Source organism: Gymnoscopelus microlampas (genome assembly GCF_963454915.1).
Source record: "Gymnoscopelus microlampas genome assembly, chromosome: 1".
Taxonomy (NCBI): Eukaryota; Metazoa; Chordata; class Actinopteri; order Myctophiformes; family Myctophidae; genus Gymnoscopelus; species Gymnoscopelus microlampas.
The window spans coordinates 22267041-22287328 of record NC_139962.1 but is presented as its reverse complement, the minus strand read 5'-3'; the positions used below and the strand labels follow the sequence as shown (position 1 = coordinate 22287328).

General features: G+C 42.0%; 1 protein-coding gene across 3 annotated transcripts in view; it reads right to left on the bottom strand.

The window, feature by feature from the left end:
• Positions 1–18779, bottom strand: part of nfatc3a (nuclear factor of activated T cells 3a) — a 144474-nt gene extending 125695 nt beyond the window's left edge. For 2 of the 3 annotated variants that reach the window (XR_014601354.1, XM_084065323.1), the window contains exon 1: positions 18255–18779. Coding sequence is in view for 2 of the 3 variants with exons in the window: in XM_084065323.1 (XP_083921449.1) it covers positions 18255–18345 (91 nt within the window). In the remaining variant the exon portion in view is untranslated. Of the gene's footprint in view, positions 1–9603; positions 9872–18254 lie in introns of those variants that run through there. The other variant, XM_084065324.1, reaches the window with a different exon arrangement.
• Between the last annotated feature and the right edge of the window lie 1509 nt (positions 18780–20288).

Below are 20288 nucleotides of genomic sequence, written 5' to 3'. Positions count from 1 at the left end.
ACACAATCACTTGTATGTAATTAAACTTCTGTATGGTATGCACCAGCTCCGCCCCCCCCTCTCCCTCCCCCCCCACACACACACACACACACACACACACACACACACAGTGTAAAGATGCACCTGAATTGACCTTGCGTTATGATTCTGTATACTGTGAAGCCTGCTGTGGATAAAAGCAGCCAACGAATGAGCACATATTGTTTGTCTTAAGTGTTTTGATCACTTTTGTGGTTGTTTAAGAATCTTAAGGATAAATCAAGTACACCTCAGGACTACAGGCTGTGGTACAAGCAGTTGAATACACTTTGGATGTCTTGGGGCGATGTGGGGGGGGGAGGGGAGGGGGTACTCAAAGGGAATATAAATCCATCAGGAATGTGTGAATGCTATTCTGCCAAAACATACTTGTTAACTCCAACGTTCAGTTGCTTTAGTCACTTTTTGCATCTCTGCCAAGTCAGGCAAGATGCAGGACTGACAGTACCGTAAATTATATCTCTAACAAATCAACTTTTGAGTGCTTAACACTTAGGCCTATCTGCTAAAAAGAGACATTCTCAGTGATGTCAGCACTACTGCTTTTGACAGGGGCGGGCAAGCTTTTTGGGCACATGATCGCTTGCCGTGATCACCCAGTGCCAGTCAATGAAGACCACCATTGATTTAAAGTCTTATCATAGGCTGCGTGCTAATCAAAAACAGAGAATATATACACTATATATACTAGCAGCCTTCTGTACTAACACAAACAGGTATACCATTATTTTATCGTTGTTGAGAGGATGGTTGCAATCTTACCAGCTACTATAGCTTTTAGCAGCTCCCTTTGTAGCTCTCAACAGCTAATTTAAATCCTTCCCCTTGTTTTTTTCCAAGAAAATCATGGCTAGCTGCCTGCACCCATTTTTAAACACAGAGTCTATGACGCACATAAACACACTCTAAAGGCTGGGCTACACCTGTGGCCCCAAAGTATGCTGGCTAGGCTACAGCCAAACCCAGGTGAACCCTGTGTGTGTGTGTGTGTGTGTGTGTGTGTGTGTGTGTGTGTGTGTGTGTGTGTGTGTGTGTGTGTGTGTGTGTGTGTGTGTGTGTGTGTGTGTGTGTGTGTGTGTGTGTGTGTGAGACAGAGAAAGAGATGGGGAGGGGGGGATTATGACATTTATTATAGCAAAAGAGCAAAACATATTGTGATTTGTCCAGAGATGTAATCTCTCAAGGCAGATTCTGCAAGCACCACTGCCTTACACATGTAATGTTGTTGGTAGGAATAAACAAAGGAGTACCCGGGAGGAAGTGGACTACGAAAGGGGAGGAGCCAAACCGAGTTTATGTCTCTACACAAAAAAGGAGGTGGTGCCCACAGACGCAAAACAAAAGGAAACATTTTTTTTTTACAGAATGGGTTCCCAGATTGGTCCAGATTAAACAATGTCAACCTGGCGTCCATGTTTAAGGCATGTACTTTAATAATAGCCAAAACAAATTTGACCAAAAAATTGGGAAATGGCCAATCAATAAGTTCACAGCGCATCTCGTTGTGAGCTTATGGATTTATATCAGCGGGTTATTTCCGCTATATCATTGTGCAACACTGTCCTACGGCAAAGCATTAAAATAGAGTATTAGTGCTTAAACTCTGTTCAAATTCATCACAGGCTTTTTTTCTTCTGTTCAGTTGTAATGTGGTCTCGAGGTGGTTGCATCACACAAAGCCTTCCTGTGACGTCATGGCAGCAGAGGTCTGACAATGGGGGGGTGTAAGCCAACATTAACATATGCCAGCCTGCTAAATTAAGCTCCTAGATTTCTTTGGCTATTCAAAGATAGCAGATCAACAAAGCTCATATATGAGCTTGTATCTGCTATTTTGGAAAAATCTTGAACATTTGTGCAAATCTTTATTTAAGCGAACATTTGTAACTCAAATCTTTGCTTCTGGGGGTCCCTGGAACAAAACATTTTGAGATGGGGGTCCGTGGCCAAATACATAATCTAAAAATGTTTTCTAAATCCTAACTGTTGCTATATCAGTGGTGCTCCAACCTTTCCATATCAAGGACCCCCAAAATGATGTATTTGGCCACGGACCCCCATCTCAAAATGTATTGTTCTAGGGACACCCAGAAGCATAGATCGGAGATAAAAATGTTTGCTTTAAAACATTCAATGTTGTTAACACACGTTTTGTGGAACATGCCACGCCAACATGTTGCTGCTTGTACCTGCATGAGTGACAAATATAAACCTTCTAGATTCTTGATCTGTCACTGTCAACCAGTGACACATTATCATTCAGTGATCTCCTGTGACGTCTGACATTCATCAGAATGAAACGTTTGGGTTTGGGGGAGAAAGGGGGGGGTGAAAGAGAGAGGGTGGGTGGTGGGAGAGAGATGGGGGGAGGGAGGGAGGTAATGGTCAAAGCATTACAGAGCTACGGTACATTTGCAGAGTGTCCTCCAAGGCGGTTCGCAGGCGGCCTGCCGGCCTTCAGTAACCCAGGGCAGATAACATCACAAGCTACTGCTAGCAGGGTGACATTTAAACAATCTGTCAGCCCTGACAGCCTGCTGGGGCAGAGAGAGAGACAGAGAGACAGAGAGAGAGAGAGAGAGAGAGAGAGAGACAGAGAGACAGAGAGACAGAGAGACAGAGAGAGAGACAGAGAGAGAGAGAGAGAGAGAGAGAGAGAGAGACAGAGAGAGAGGGAGAGAGAGAAAGAGAGAGAGAGAGAGAGAGAGAGAGATGGGGGGGGTAGTCTCAAGTGTATGTCTGTGACCTCAAGTGTATAATAGTGTACTGTATGTCTGAAAGAAAGAAAGAAAGCGTTAGAATGAAAGGTGAGAACGGTGTGCTTCTGTCACTCAGAATGAATGGCTGTATCAGCAGGTGGATCTGGGATGTCAGGATGCACGTGGCTCTCAGCTCAGTTACATCAGCACAACAAACCCTCTGGTCTGCGTCCATCATTGTCAACTCAACTCACTTTTAATCCACTGAGGATGTCTGGCTCTAGAAATTCACCAGTTCACAAATGCATTCATTAGTAAGCCTTCCAAACGAAACTTCCTAACTTCCTCAAATCTTCTCTTCTGGAGGTCCCTGGCTCAAAACATTTTCAGATGGGGTGGTCCGCGGCCCAATACAGTATATATATATTATATATCAATTTGGGGGTCCTGGGCATAAAAAGGTTTGAGAACTTAAACTTAAAAGCCTCGTGTCACAGAGCAGACGAGTCTCCGGCTGTGTGCCCTGCAGTGGTGGAAAAAGTACTCACATTTCTTACTTAAGTAAAAGTATCAATGCTCAGGGTCCCCACACATTTTTAGCAATGAATTTCCAAAACTTTTCCAGAATATTTAGCCCAATTTCCAGGCCTATATAACAATCATTCAGCGCAATAATGTGTCTCTTACTCCTATGTACAATGCCCAAAGATAGGCAGTGTAGCAAAATAAATAAATAAAAAACAATAAAAAGTGTTTGGGGGTGGGGCACAGCCGCGAAACCTCGCTCAAATAGAGAAAAACAATGCATAGCCAAATATTTTTCCAGGACCCTTGATAAATTCCAGGACCTTTGATGAAGCTTGATCAATTCCAAACCTTTTCCAGTACTGGATTATTTCTTTTTTAATTTCAAAATATTTCCAGGAATTTCATGACCGTGGGGATCCTGAATGCTGCAATGTAGAAATACTCTGTTACAAGTAAAAGTCTGAAATGCAAAATTTACTTGAGTAAAAGTACAAAAGCATTGGTAACGAAATGTACTTAAAAAACAAAAGTAGAAAGTACTCATGCAGAATTGAAAGTCACAAGACGCATTGTGAGCTTGTAGATCGGCTATTTTCCTAAATGAATACAGGGCATAAATGGTTAATGTATGCTTTGTAATAATAATCAAAATCTACAATGTAACAAGTAACTAAAGTTTTCAAATAATTGTAGTGGAGTGAAAGTACAATACTTGCCTCCGAGATGTAGTGGAGTAGAAGTAAAAGTACTGAAAATTAGAAATACTCCAGTAAAGTAAAAAACACCTCAAAATTGTACGTAAGTACAGTACTTGAGTAAATGTACTTAGCTACTTCACACCCCTGGTGCCGTGTCACTTTGCCCCACGGCAACACGTGCCTGGCGGCTGCACCAAGTGCGTGGACCACTAAGGGTTTAGGAGCGTTCACATGCAGAACAGAGCAGACTTTATGGGACATTATTTGAAGTTATGTGACTCGTTTAGCATCTGATCTGAAGGGGCTTTTACTTGTCAAACAGTCACCCCAAGCACTGTGACACTCTGCAGACAGTAGTGTCATCATCACCTCGAAAAAGTCTAGTTGGCAATGACAGCGTTATTATTATTACACTATTCCCCAAGACACACTTAAGGGCGTCTATATACCACGTCTAAAAAAAGCACCACCGCCACCCGTCCCCCCGTCCCCCCAGCATACACACATACAACTGCAAGCTAACCATACAATCAGGACGGCCGTTTAGGGAAAAGTGTTTTTTTTTTTCAATTTAATCGTTAAGATTATTATTATCAAACATACCATAAATATCCAAATCGAACCCGAACTGTAGCCAGAGCACAGTTAGAAGAGTGTGTGTGTGTGTGTGTGTGTGTGTGGGGGGGGGGGGGGGGGGGGGCACAGGGATCATGAGAAAAGGAAGGAAGGAAGTTGCGTGGTGTCCCAGGGTTAGTATAATTCCCTCTGCTCGGTTTAAGGAGACCAGCTTCCAAGAAGAAGATGGTGCTATCAGAGGCTGTGATCACAGCAACATACACACACAAAGACCCAGCAGGAAATCATGTGCCGGGAAAAGCACCCATCAGTCAGGACAGAAATCAGTAGGGATGGCACAGTCGCGCGTGTGCGTGTGTGTGTGTGTGTGCGTGCATGCGCGTGTCATCTTGTTTTTTATGGTCCCCACCATAAAAAACAAGACAACAGAAAGCCACCCCATAAGCTAGTACATCTTCATGCATGTCCATGCATACAATAAAAAAATGGACGATGGACAATGTAATGTCCATTCTTTGATATATAAACATTAACACAATGTACCCCCCCCCAAAAAAAATTAAAAAATAATCACTTTTTTTATTATGATATACTGAAAAGGTAATTGATAGAATAATGGGCTAAGAAAAGTCCTGCCCTAGAGAGAAAACTGGAAATGATGTTTGTTGCCGATTATAATCCTTCACATTTAAAAAGGTAAAACCAGACTAAATGAACTCGGAGAGACCTACATGGGGTTTCCCTTAAAACGTGACAAACCATTGCTCACCAGCTATTAAAATGTCTCAGGTGCAACACAGTCAGGCCTCAGCCTCCCATACTGATGATGAATCAACATAATCCATCTCTTCTCTGTCTCAGACTGTCTACACTGCAGACATATGATAAGCTGTATAGACTCTACAGCTTATCATATGCTGGGTTCAGGTGCTTGACTTCAATGACGTTTCACAATTAACCCATTAAGACCTGAGATACGATTCTACAAATGTCTTCTAACAGTTTTCTGAAACACTTTTTCGTGTGACTTTTTCATGTTTTCCCGGCCAAAATGATATGTATTCGGCCACAGAAACCCATCTGAAAATATTTTGTTCCAGGGACCCCCAGAAGCAACGATTTGAGTAAAAAAAAATCAAGATTTTTCAAAAATAGCAGATCTACAAGCTCATATGCGCTTGTAGATCTGCTATCTTTTAATAGCTAAAGTATAAAAAATGGTTTTACGTTACTCAGATGCCTTCCCGGTCTTAATGGGTTAATATATTATTGTTGTCGGGCTCCATATTTCAACTTTGTACGTTTTTTTTGTAAATGAATGCCCTACTTTGTCATACTACAGTGTCACACAAAAGTGCGTTTTGAGCTTGTAGATCTGCTAATTTTGATACTTTTGAATTTGAATCTTGAAAAGTAACACATGCGGTTTCCACCTGAGAGTGACGATATAAGTCTATACATAAATCTGTACATATACATAAATGTATATGTACAGTAGGTTAGATCAGCCTTCTTCATTGGTGACGATTTACAATGAAAACTTTTAACAGATCTGATCTTATCCAGAGCGACTTGCAAGTGTGAGATCACAGTAAGTGTCATGAACCCTAGTTAACAAACAACAGGGTAAATAAGTAGAGTGCAAAGAGAAGAATGTAGTGCTCCAAAGAAACAATACCACCAGGTAAACATCAAACCTACAGTATAGCATCTGTCTAAACAACATCTAAATAACATTCTAACCACTTGAGCTCTATTTTTATACATCGGCTATTCACAAATAGCCACAACGAGCCGCATGCATGGCGACGCATTAATGTGAACTTAATGGATCTGAAAGATTTAAAAATTATAACGTTTGGCTATAATGACATGTCCAAAATAGGGACAACCAGGGTTAATATGGCTAATATGTTTACATTGTCTCTAATCTAATTTTAGGTTGTCCATCATGGGGTTAACTGTAGTGTCAATCAGGTTGTCCATCACGGGGGGCAGGTCAGGAATAAACCACACATGGCAGAGGTGCCAATAAGCGAGCATTAGCTTGACTGAAACCTGGCTTTGAGGACTGGCTGAAAATAAACCGGGACCCAAAGCGCCTCTAAGCCCCCCGGTGCAGCACGCCACACCCCCCCCCCCCCCCACCGCCTCTCAGCAGAAAGGGCGACAGGGGTGGAGAATGAAAAAATAAAATCAAACTAAATGCAAGAGTTCAACAGCTTTATCTCTGGTCTATAATGCGGCTGCTGGTATGTTGATGCACTGCAGCCAGCGGTAGCTTTAGTTACACTAAAATTAAACTAGACAGATGCCACACATAGCTGCTCGTGTCTCGCCACCGGGGAAACAAAACGTCTCCCTCATCGTGCAGGGAGCCCTATAGGACCCCCCACCCCCACTTGTACTTCAAGCAGGGCTAGGGGGCACCGGACCCTGAGATTCAAGCCCCACATGTGGAACCGAACGCAAACCAGGGATGGCTGCTTGACCCTCTCCCTCTCACATCTTCATAGTCATTCTCTCTCTCTCTCTCTCTCTCTCTCTCTCTCTCTCTCTCTCCCCCCCTCGACCCCCCTCCTCAGCTCTGTTATAACCCACTGCCAGTGCCTTATAGCTGACACAACTAGGTTAACACAGTCCGCAGACACTGGCTGTGCTAAATGTCAGAGTCTGTGTTCACTACTTTAAATAGTGTCCTCTCCTTAACCCATTTAGACCTGAGGCCCATTCTACAAATGCCTTCTAAATCATTAATTCTCAAACTTTTTCGTGCCAAGGACCCCCAAATATATATGATGTTCTTGTGTTTGACGTACATGGGCCAGACATGTCGATCTGATCTTATCTGATCAGATGCCGCAAATATTGCGGCATGGTCATGCTGGACCTCCAGAAGGCTTTTGACACCGTTAATCACCCAATTATGATCAACAAGCTCAAAGCAATAGGTTTTGATGACACGTCAGTGAACTGGATGAGATCCTACCTGGAAGGGAGGGAGCAAGTGGTGGAAGTAAACGGCACCCAGTCCCCCCCCCTCCCAGTGACTTGTGGTGTTCCCCAAGGAAGTATACTAGGACCCTTACTGTTCCTGATATATGTGAATGACATGTCGTCAGCCTGCGACTGCAACCTGTTCCTGTTCGCAGATGACTCGGCCCTGCTAGTCTCGGACAGGGACAGGCTGCAGGTTGAGAAAACTCTCAGCTCTGAACTCAACAAGATCTGCATCTGGCTCTCCGACAACAAGCTCTCATTACACCTGGGCAAAACGGAATGCATCCTCTTTGGGTCCACTCCTAACCTCAGAAAGGCAGAGAGCTTCACGATCAAAGCGGGTGATGATATCATCAAAAGAAAAAACGAAATTACCTACCTGGGCTCTATCTTGGAGGCTGACCTCTCTGGTGACAAAAATGCTGAAAAAACGATCAAAATGGTCCACAAAAAAACACGCTATTTGCGGAGTATTGATCGTAAAGTCAGTAAGAAGACTCTGAAGACTCTTGCAGTGGCCCTCATACAAGGTCATTACGATTATGCATGTACTTCATGGTATCACAACACCTCCAAGGCCTTAAAAACAAGGCTCCAAACATCCCAAAACAAACTTGTAAGGCTACTTCTTGGCCTCAACTACAAAACCCATCTAACCCCTGATCATTTTGATAGGATTGGATGGCTTAGGGTTGCGGACAGAGTACAGCAACTTGCTATGGGCCTGGTCTTCAAGATATATCACAACATTGGGATCCCCCTGTATTTGTCAAAATACTTCCAAAATGTTAATGATGTCCATGATCACAATACCAGAGGCAGCTCCACAAACCTTGTCCAACCCTTTTTTGGCTCAACGAAGGGAAGTAACTCGTTCTCATGCTATTCATCAAAAATGTGGAACGCCCTACCAAAAGGAGTAAAGGAGTGTAAAACCCTACTCTCTTTCAAAACAGCCCTAAAGATACACCTTCAGGAGGCTGCAATTGGAAAATGGCCCCTGTCTAAGTCCTAACCTAACCTACCCCCCTACCCCCCCCCCTCTCTACCCCCTACCCCCCCCCCTCTTCTCCTTCTCCTTTTGTACATATTTCTCACTCTTCATACCAGTAACCTGTAAACTGATTGTATGACATTCTATAGTAGTTGTGTATATCTGTCTGTCTCTTATATGTCATCATGATTTGTGTGCATGGGGAACTCATTTGAAACAAGCTCAGTGCTTTTATGAGTCTTCCAGTTTAGTAGACCTTGTATTGTGAATTTGTACTTCCATGTACTGTTGTTCTCATGTCTTACTAAATAAAGTACATCAATCAATCAATCAAACAGACCAGGTGGGTCTGGGACCGTGTAGTTTCTTGAGCACCTCCTCTTTTTGCATTCTTCGTATGGAATGGAAATGAAATAACACTGGTTCAGCACGTCGATCAAAGGTCCATAGGTGTAAAGCATATATGTATTTGACCGCGTGGACCCCCCATCTGAAAATGTTTTGTGCCAGGTGACCCCCCCAGAAGAGTTAAAAAAATAGCAGATGTGACACGCTGTGAGCTTGTAGATCTGTTCTTTTTGAATAGCCAACGCTAAAATCTACAATAGAGACAGATGCTTTCCTGGGTATTAATGGGTTAAAAGAGTGGAGCTCAAGTCAAAACATTGCAGCTCACTGGGCAACTGCCAACTGGGAATCGAGCGCTACATATAGCATGTGAAACCATATAGACAGCAGGCCATGAGCAGACATAACCTTGAACTTAAGGACGTGTTGCGCGTAATCATTGAATTATCCATATCAATCGATAATTGTTCCCGACACACTTCAGGAGGACACCCTAGAACTTAACGACAGCTGCTCTTCTTGAGTGGTGATCCCCCACCCCTTGTCAAAGTCTAGACTCACTGACAGCACGTGCACACGCACACATGCACACACAGAGGTGCACTGAAACACAGACACAAACACACACAGACAGACTGCACACACGTGAGCACACACACACACACACACACACACACACACAGAACACCTGGCCAGTCTCTGGTATTGCCGCCCCACTCACCTGTGGACTTGGCGCACAGCATTCTTACACTCCCCTCTGTCTCTCTCCCCGGTCGAGACGACAAACCCTTTTTTTTTTTCTTAGTTTTTTTTTTCTTCTTTCCGGTAAAAGAAAAATGTGTGTAAAAGAAGCAGCAGACGGTGGGCTTCAGATGTCCTGGTGGGACGAGAGGGGCGCTCCTACAACCTGCTGCCTGCCCTCTGCCGCTCTCTCTGGGAGCTCAAAATAGTCCACCATGAGAGCGATGTAATTTCAGTCTTTCCCACGACAAGGACTGAGAGAGGACTGAGGCGGCAGAGCCCAGAGACAAGCGGGGACAACTACAACCGCTTAAAGCAAGGGCACAGGGGGCAGCTTTCTCTGTCCCCAAACGAGGACAGTTTCATTAACTTTTATTCTCTTCTTTCTTTGCGGCCGTGGCTCAGCGAGTTAGCACTATGACGACCCTTGAACAAGGCATTCCTGTGGGGTTTTGAGATAACAATAACAGTGACGCTGCAGCAGCACGCGGCCAAAATCAAACCTGACTCTAGTTACGCGGCGGTCTGTGGCGGCGGTGGTGACTGTGCTGCCGGCATCTGGAGATTTCATTAGCCTATATCAGTCTCTCTGATGTCAACGGTGGTCTCCCTCACATCCCAAGAAAAGGAGAGAGAAAAACGGAAAGAAGCCTCAGCCGTCCCGGTTGGAGGGTGCCTGCCATGTGCGTTAAGGCTGATATGTGGACGAACCTAGAGACCGGCCAACCCAGCGGCAAAACTAAAGTGAGATAGACACAGAGGAAAGCGGGAAGAAAACAATCTAAGTTTATCAAAACAAAAAAACAAGAGGTACAGTAGGCTAAAGAGAGGGCTGTCTACAGCGCACGAGCAGGAGAATTGTGTTGGTGTTTGTGTTCATGTTCCTCTTGGCAGCAGGGGGGAGTCAGCCCGCTCCCTTCTCCTCTCTCCTTTCATTCCAACACGCCATCTGAACCCCACATGGCATGTCTGGGCAGACAGCCAGACACCTCGGCTATGGATCCAGAGAGTGGGCATTCAACCCCCCTCCACATACCGCCTCTTCCCATCCAATGAGGCCGCCGCTTATAACCCACGTAACCTTAACTCGCCATTGGCTAATTCTTCCACTCTGGCCACCACTTAACAGTAGGCTGCTCTTCCACAGCTGGGCTAAGAGGTGCTTTTAAGGGCTATGGGACCACTTCACAATGTTTGTAATGCGAGTGTGATAATAACGGGAGACGTTTAAATCGACGCCCTCAGATCATCTCTGTTGATGAGAAGATGCAAGAAAAAAAATCAATGACAATGTAGTTTTGAGGGAATATGAGCGATGTCATTATTAAAAGGGGGGTGGAAGTGATACTTGTGGTTAGAATAAGTGTTAAATTATAGCTCTATATTCCGATAGCAATAATTGCCATTAAGTGTTTTATTTATTTTTTCAGTAACAGGGGTCTCCCCAGCTCTTTACTAAACAGATACCAATTGTATCCAATCAGGAGAGAGAACTGATACAAGATTTTTTTTAAAAAGTGAAATTGGAAGTGCTGGAAACAAACAAAAAACATGAGCAGATAAAACTGGAACACTGTGGGCAAAAAAGTTGAAATGTCAGAGGTCAGACAGCCTTCATACACAAACCACCAGCCAAGCCTCTGAATAGTAGAGGTTCTGATGTGGGAACTTTAGTGTTCTTGTTCTTGCACCATACACCATGCCACAATGTCAAAACCCACTCTTCAATTTAAGCACCTCAGCCAATACTTTGTTGGCATTGTTAGCATTCCTCGCTGAGGCTAACTAACTGGTAGCACTAGGCTAGCCCACAAGCATAGTAAACACTACCCATTTTGCATTCAGTAAGGATTGCCAACAATACAAACAAGCACGGTTTTGCAATTAAAGACTACTAATAATAAATTCCTTATGATAAACAGTTAAGGGCTTAACTGTTATAAGTGTGATTAGGAAGACACTATGCTTAATTATTATTACAGTAAGTATGCCTATGATATAATCCTTTTGATTTCCAGTCAAACTGAGCAGGTATGTGGGGGAGGTTAAAGCCCAGTCTAACTCGACAGTATCTAACCCTGGCCCAGTCTAGTCCACCTGTATTGGGTCCAGTTGGGTCTAGTTATTCCATTAAGACCGGGAACACATAGATACTTTTAGATGTCTTTGGCTATTCAAAAATAGCAGATATACAAGCTCATAGTGAGACACTATGAGCTTGTAGATCTACTATTTTTGAAAAATCGTGAAAATGTATGCAAATCTTTGAATATATATTGTTTAAAGCGAACATTTGTAAAAAAGAAAATGTTCCAGGGACCTCCAGAAGCAAAGATTTGAGTTACAAATGTTCACTTTAAAAACATATATTCAAAGGTTCAAAGATTTGCACAAAATGTTCAAGATTTAAAAAAAATGCAGATCTAGAAGCTCAAATCGTGGCACTCGGTGCCGTGCTATGAGCTTATATATCTGTTGTTTTTGAATAGCCCAAAAGAAATTAAAAAAATGACATACAGTAGATGCATTCCCGGATTGAATGGGTTAAACCTATGGTTGGGTCCTATCTACTCCTTTCAACTTTGGTCAGAAATACAGAATGTGATGTGTAGACTTGCTCTAAGAAGGGAAATGGGTTAGAGCTGTCTACTGGTCTATGTCAAGACCAGATGATAAAAACAAAAGACTGTAAAGGGGGCTGTACGTGTCCTCCAAGGCGCCTGAGCGCAGCGTATATGTTTTGAACGGTTTTCAATGGGAGTGCTGTGTAGGGCTGTCACAAACTCACAATTATTACACAATCTTCTAATCGCAATTATTTTTGCATAAAGGTCGCAATCGTTTCTATGTGAAAAATGTTCAGAAACATTTTCAAAATGTAGTTGAAATAGCAGATCTACGAGCTCACGGCACGGATGCTTGTGCACTTTTGTGCTTGTAGATCTGCTATTTCCAACATTTTTGGCTATTTCCACTATTTTTTAACATTTTTGAAAGTATAAAATAAAAGATATGTCAGTCAATTCTTTGTATATTTAGGTTATTTGTTTTATCTGCACCTGTGCAACGTCAAAAAGCCTAAAAGCCAAACTGAATTTTAATTTTGATTCATATATTCCAGTGTAAACCGCAATTAAATGGTCAATCGCAAATATTTGTGTGACAATTGATCGTCATGTAAGATGTCATAATCTTGATGATGCTGGTGCTGTGTATTTACGTTATGTTGGAAACGGCAGCAACGTGGCGGTGAGGCACTGAGCATCTGTCTATTCGACGCTGCAAGGCTCACATCTGCCAGGTTTTATCTGGTCACTGATAGTTTTATTTACTTTTTGGATCAGAGCTTTGGAAGAGCGCCTTGGCGTTTTCAGCTCTGGGCGGACAGACCGGACGGCGTAACAATGACGTGTGGCGATCACGTAGTAACGGTCCGTTTGTAATACTCGAGAGCGAGTTCTTCCATTCCATCAGCAGCAGCAGAGCTGTACATGAGCTATGGGGGGAAAGCCCTGCTGGGTTAGACTGATGCTGCTGAATGGAACAGTGGAATGCTTCAGTTCAAAGATAAGTCTGTTTCCTGAACAACAAATCACTCAGCATAGACAGCAAGAGACCATCAGTTCAGTACTCTGTGTGTGTGTGTGTGTGTGTGTGTGTGTGTGTGTGTGTGTGTGTGTGTGTGTGTGTGTGTGTGTGTGTGTGTGTGTGTGTGTGTGTGTGTGTGTGTGTGTGTGTGTGTGTGTGTGCGTGTGAGAGAGAGAGAGGGGTAGGGGTGGGGGGGGGGCGTTGCTGGTGCATACCATACAGACGTTTAATTACATACACTCTTCAACCAAAAACTACAGGCTTAAAGCGTGATTTGGCTATACTTTGTCATACGACAGGATCAAGCGACGAAAATAGCCGATCTACAAGCCTCTCAACGCAACACGGAACAATGTGAGCTCGTACATTGCAATTTTCGGCAAAGCAAACATAAGACAGACTCTGGTTAAACTGAGCGTGAGTGAAAAAGGGTGAGACCTTATCGCCTACAGTGTTTTCTCAATGGTTCCACGCCAGGCCAACACTTAACCATTCAGCTACATAAACTAAGAAGCCTAATAGGACAAAATGTTTAAAGCCAAGCTAACATCTGTCACAGTGGCCTTGTAGTCCCATAAAATGCACGCCCTCACTCAGAGAAACTCATTCTCCCCTGGGCCTGAAGAGTCATACGAGGACAATTTCTACATAATTGTAGACTTCTGTAGGCTTGTACTAACGGTGAAATGCTAATTCTTTAATACGCATTTAAGCCATTATATATATATCTGAGAGCCCACACATCCCACTCCACAATAACACCTGTTCAAATGAATTAGGGATTTCAGTTGTCTACTCAACAAATCACAATTTTTTTAATTTTATTTTATGTTTTATCATAACAGTCATGGCCCAGTTCAAGCGACACACAAACAACAGAGACCAAGCTGTCAGGTGGTAAAATAATAAAAACCTGTCAAGATATACATAGTGCAGCTTCTTCTAGGTTGCTGCAACAAGTCCTGACTTGAGCTTGGCCCTGCAGAGAGGCAGATCTATTCCACTCTGGAGCATGCAACTCGCTCATAAGCCTGATTTATATACCTAGTTGCACACCGGTGTCGGCACGCCGAAAATAGCAGATCTACAAGCTCACAACAACGCATCGCAACGCGATGCATCGTGGGCGTGTAGATCTGCTACGTTCAGCATGCGACACCGGTGCCCCAGAAAGTATAAAGTCAGGCCTTGCACTGGCTGCGTGATTCTGCATCTCACTCCAGTTATTAATGTGGACAGGCGCTCCCCGTCTAAGGGCCAAGTCATACAGTCCGGGCCCCGATTAAAGCCACTTGCACAGTGGCGCTTTTATTCCTACGCTTATTCCAACTGCTGCTTTTTTCCCCCCTCCTCGCCCATGCATCCAAATTAAACCTCTCTTTTTTTTATCTGGGGGAAAAATTGATTGAAGATATAGGGGCTAGCCAAGGCTTCTTGGGTTCATGACGTTGCCAGGACTTCATGAAAAGGACACAGCTGGGCTATTCACTGAACCCAGAGGTTTTACAGGACCAGAACTAAGGAGAGCCAACGCGAAGTACAAGCCAGTGCGTGGTTGTGACTAAGCGAGCTATGGTGAATAGAATACCTAGTGTTTATGACACACACCATCCTGTCTCGCTCTGCCAGCTGTCCTGACACCGTACTACCATACTAATGATGGTAGTTTACCATCATTAGATGGTAAACTTAGACTTAGGCCCTCTAATGAAGTGGAACGCAATTAGTATGACAATGCTTAAGTTTCACTGGCCGAGAAACAAGACAGAGAGCAATAGCGCTGTTTTCACACTTATAACAAATACACATAAAATTAAAATGTGTCGTCTTGTCACGTGGCAGAAAAATAGGTCGATAACATCAACATCATCCAAGGCATTTTCTTTCCAACTGCAAAATGTTGAGGTCTTTCCTCCTTGTGGACTGGAAGTGTTGCTCTTAGCAATTATTCTTTATTGTATGAAGGCAGCCAAACATAGTTCCCCTTATTATAGGCTACTTATTGAAAGCTAATCAAATTTACATGAGGGTAAAACATTTAACTGCATGCCTCCATCTCATTTTACCCTTGGAATAATGAAATCTGTGATCATTGCTTGTCAGTTTTTTCTGTGATTTCCGTATATGTCATATTTCAATCACGACACTAGATTTATTTTGACTTAAAAATAACAAGTTAAGCTAGCATAATCAGTTGTATTCTTTTTTGCGCTTATTTGCCGTGTGGTCATTCAATCCATTTCCCCACCAGCTGTATAAACAAACAACAACGCCTGCGTTATTTTCTGAACGCAGTAATCATGATTTAAAAACACATACTTAAGTACACAAACCATAAATGAGAAAGATGACGTGAGCCCCATGCTCTCACACATCTCCCTATATGTAACAGTCACACCAGTACTACACAAAAGTACATTGTCAAGTAGCCACACTCTGTGACACTGTAAATTGAGACAGTTTACCAGACACGATAATTTCTTAATCCAACAGGCACATAACGTTGCTGTCGGGCAGAAAACTCTTATCTCCTTATTTTAACTTTTTGTGTTTTTTTTCGTAAATGAATGCCCTACTTGATTATACTACGTCACACAAAAGCATCCAAAATGAAAATGAGATCTACAAGCTCGAAACGTGGCGTGAAGCAACACGTTTTGAGCTCGTCGTTCTACTATTTTTGATTCGATTGCTTTTTTTGAATTTGAATCTTCAAAAGTACCAGTTTTGGACATGTGAGGTTTCCACCCGACAGAGACGATATGTAGATATTTTCCAGCAACATAGTGCTGGTTGGAAGCCTCATATAGCCCACACTCCTCCCATTAAAGTGATGTTGTGCAACATGAAGCGATTAATAGCTTGTAAGGCTATTAGTGACCAGCGGTTTTATTGAATTTTTGTTTGAAACTGTGCCAAGCAACTGTGATAAGGAATTCCTGTACTACATGTGTACCTTGATATCTGAAAAGGTATCTGTGATATGAACACCCTTGGGAGAGTGGTACCATAATACCATAATATAGTTATAGCCTCGCTATACATAGTGTTGTGGTGGTAAAATAGTTGTAGTAACATATGTTATACATACCATATAGCATATAAATACCACATAGCGTACAATATATATATATATATATATATATATATATATATATATATATATATATATATATATATATATATATATATATATATATATATATATATATATACATCTTTTTTTCCCTTTTTTTTCATACACACACAATCCTATCTAATATTCAATTTGTTTTTCAATTACTTTAAATAAAGTATTAAATATGCCAGCCTACAGTTAAGAATGTACTCTCCTCTAATAACATGTATTACTGCAGCAACACACACAGACATCACCTACACATACTCTGCAACCGCGTAACCACCGGTGTGTTGCAATAATGGTGATCTGTGTTACTTTGTTACAAATGTGTAATGTTGACATTCACAATGTTGACCCTTCACTCAACCATACAACAGCTCTACAACTGCAAGCTGCAACCCCTGAGCAACACCACACACAGCATTCAAATGATGCTGTTCAAAGATACGAAAATAGACGATCTACAAGCTTGTGACAGAGCTTGTAGATCTGCTATTTTCCCTTTTTTGTATGACCCCGTTGTGCGACAGTATAAAATAACGCCTCGTAGTCCATTGATATGTTGACATGTTAATAAAAAATAATATAGAAAGGCGCTCTTCGATTATTCGATTAATCAAAAACATTATCGATAGAATAATCGCTAATAAAATAATCAATAGTTGCAGCCCTACAGTGGACTTTTATTATTAACACTTAATGCTAAGAGGCTAGCATAGCCACCATAATGACAGCTGTTGCATTTCATGGCAAGCATGACTGGATATGAATGGATAGAATAAGTGTATCATATTCAATTTCTCTACTTATATGTAGCTACTGCTCGCCAGAATGAGTGCCCCCTGCTCCAATAGAATGCATATGGGTCTAATACAATAGGTCTGCCAAGTTTTGAATCCCTGTCAGACTGTTTTCCTCCTTCAATGATGCATATCTGGTCTACCTAATTTAGTATTCCTGTCAGAATGTCTCTCCCCTCCAACATAATGCATGTGGGTCAACGGGTCTACCAAATGTTGCATCCCTGTTCCTCAATATGCATAGCAGGATGGTTTTAGATCATGTATAGGCTTACATTTAACATGTTCTAATTGCTTTATTGTCTAGGTCAGTGGTTCTCATAGTGGGGTTCGGGACCCCCAGGGGTCCTTGGGGCGAGGCGGGGTTCCAGGGGGTCCCAAACTAAATGATTAATAGTTAGGAACCAAATGGACCCTTGATAGCCTGCAAATGGGTCTACACATGGAGGTTCCATTTACACTATACAGTAGGAGTTATATGAGGGTCCTTGAAATTGACACGTTTGAGAACCAGTGGTTGCAAAGTTTTGTAAGTTACATTTACATTATATATTTTACACACACACACACACACACACACACACACACACACACACACACACACACACACACACACACACACACACACACACACACACACACACACACACACACAAAATGTATATACTGTGTGTGTACATACACACACTGATATTCTTTGTATTGAGCCCGCCCTGTGTCTTTCTAAACCAGTGGTTCACAAACTTTTTAGCTCGAGAAATGTGATGTCTCCCCGTGAAATGTATGGAATTTCTTAGAGTTTTGGCATTTATTTATAAAAGTATTTTGAAAAATGTCTGAATTTGTTTTCAATTCATGAAAAAAAAAAAGTTTATTTTTTGGGGTGGGGGGTTCATTTAAAAAAAAAAAAGTATTTGAAAAACTGTCAGAAATAAAAAATAAAGGAGATTTTTACTCGTGGCCCATAAAAAAGGACTCGCGATCCACAAATGGGTCCCGACCCACCGTTTGGGAACCAGTGTTCTAAAACCATGTTCTAAAAACCATGCTATGAAGCACAACGTTGTGAAGCATTATGGCGCTCCTCCAGAGAGAGTTCCAGACAGTGGTATATATACTGACCTTGTGGGCCCAGGGGCTGCTGCTGGCCGTCCTCCCCGAAGATCAGCCTGAAGTCCAGCTCCTCATTCCCGGTACAGTTGGCAGCAGTCATCGGTCTGACAGCGAGCAGCACGACAACCCGCCACAAGGACGTCGACGGACGGACAGAAAGAGCAGCGTATGCTCTTCCAAAAAAAGATATCACAACATTTACCAAAACACTTTAACTTTTTTTATTTCATTTATTTAAACTTATCCTTCCTTCCTTGTAAGCGCGAGCCGTGTTTTAACGTTTCACAACCTTGTCTCTCCTCTTTTCTTTTCCAGTACAAATGTAAAAACATATAAAATATCGCTCCTCTCGTCCCGTTCTGTTCCGTTCCGTTCCTCTCCGGTTCTTCTTGGTGAATTGTTGGGGTTTTTCTAAGTTGTGTGGAAGTGTCTCTCCAGACAGCGGCTGACGGTCGAGCTGCCGTCCGCCTCCAAGACGCTTCTGTTCGGCTTGTTTAGTGTCAATAAGACGCGCACGGCACGCAGACGCACGGTTGTCCTCTCTCTCTGACTGGAGCACACACACACATCCCAACTTTTACTGAAGGTACACTCTGGATCCCATCGCCCGGAAGGATCACCCGCTCCTTCATTGGCCAAAAAACGGTTGTCGGGACAACCGCTGGCAGCATAATAGTAAACATGGTTGAAAACTCAACATGTGACAAAACTAGCTGCTGCAACTATCTATCTATTATTATTATTATTATTATTATTATTATTATTATTATTATTATTATTATTATTATACTGTATCAATACATTTTTCGATTTATAGACTAATCAAGAAGGGTGTTTTTTTATATAATTATCAGAGCAAATCTATGTAAAATAAATATATTTTTTTTAAGATTAAATAATCAACTAAATTGATTAGTCTGATTAACCGCTTAAGCCCTATTTTATATTTCATCATCAAATGGTGTTGTGCAAAAATAAAAATAGCAGATCTACAAGTTCACAATGCCTCGCATCACAATGCATTGAGAGCTTGTAGATCTCATATTACCTGTATTGCCTATATTTGAAAATCGATTACTTTATTCTAATGTGTTTTTAAATAATGTATTAAATCGGTTGGTTTGATTAAGTGTCACCATAATAGTGTTTATTGATACTTATTCAAACATGGTCAAAATAATATATACACACATATTACATGGATATGTGCTTTTTCATGTGCTTTTTTTTGCAAACTGTTAATCAATCAATCAATCAATCAATCAATCAATCAATCAACTCCCATGACAGAGGTTTCCTGTTTCTTTATAAGGTGAGACATTTGGTATTAATGTCAGCACTTCAGCACTTTAATGTTGCACATGGTAAAGGTGGGGATTATTTGAATGTCTTTGTGTGCTGCTGTGTAGCTTAACCTATAATAATACAGCATCATCATCACCGTCATTTATTACTTAATGTAGCCTGTAGTTTGTATTAATTAACAACTGCAATGTAGGCTAGTAACTAAAGACTAGTAAGACTAGTAAATAATGTATACAGCTGTCAAATGAATATGTATAATGTACAATGTAAAAAAGCCTCTGAGATGTGGTACTTCCAAGTTGTACTACAGTACAGCACTTGAGTAAATGTACTTAGTTACTTTCCTCCGCTGTATTTGAAGCATTTGAAGAAGTGTAAAGATTATTCAAACTCTAGTTTTAGCTATAAGTTTACAGATGTATTTCTCTCTCTCTCTCTCTCTCTCTCTCTCTCTCTCTCTCTCTCTCTCTCTCACACACACACACGCACGCACATAAACACGCACACGCACGCACGCACGCTTGACAACCAACTAGCCAACCACAACGCGGACCGACCGTCCCTCCCGCCTATAGGAACTATAGACAGTTCAACCGCAGCTGGCTGACAGGGCAGTGCCAGTGACGTCAGCAAAATAAGGTAGACAGCCACTCACTGGGGAGAACACTGTCAACTAGCCTGGGAATATGTACCGGTACTTACTAGTTCGTAACGTTTATTATTAAAAGTATCAATACT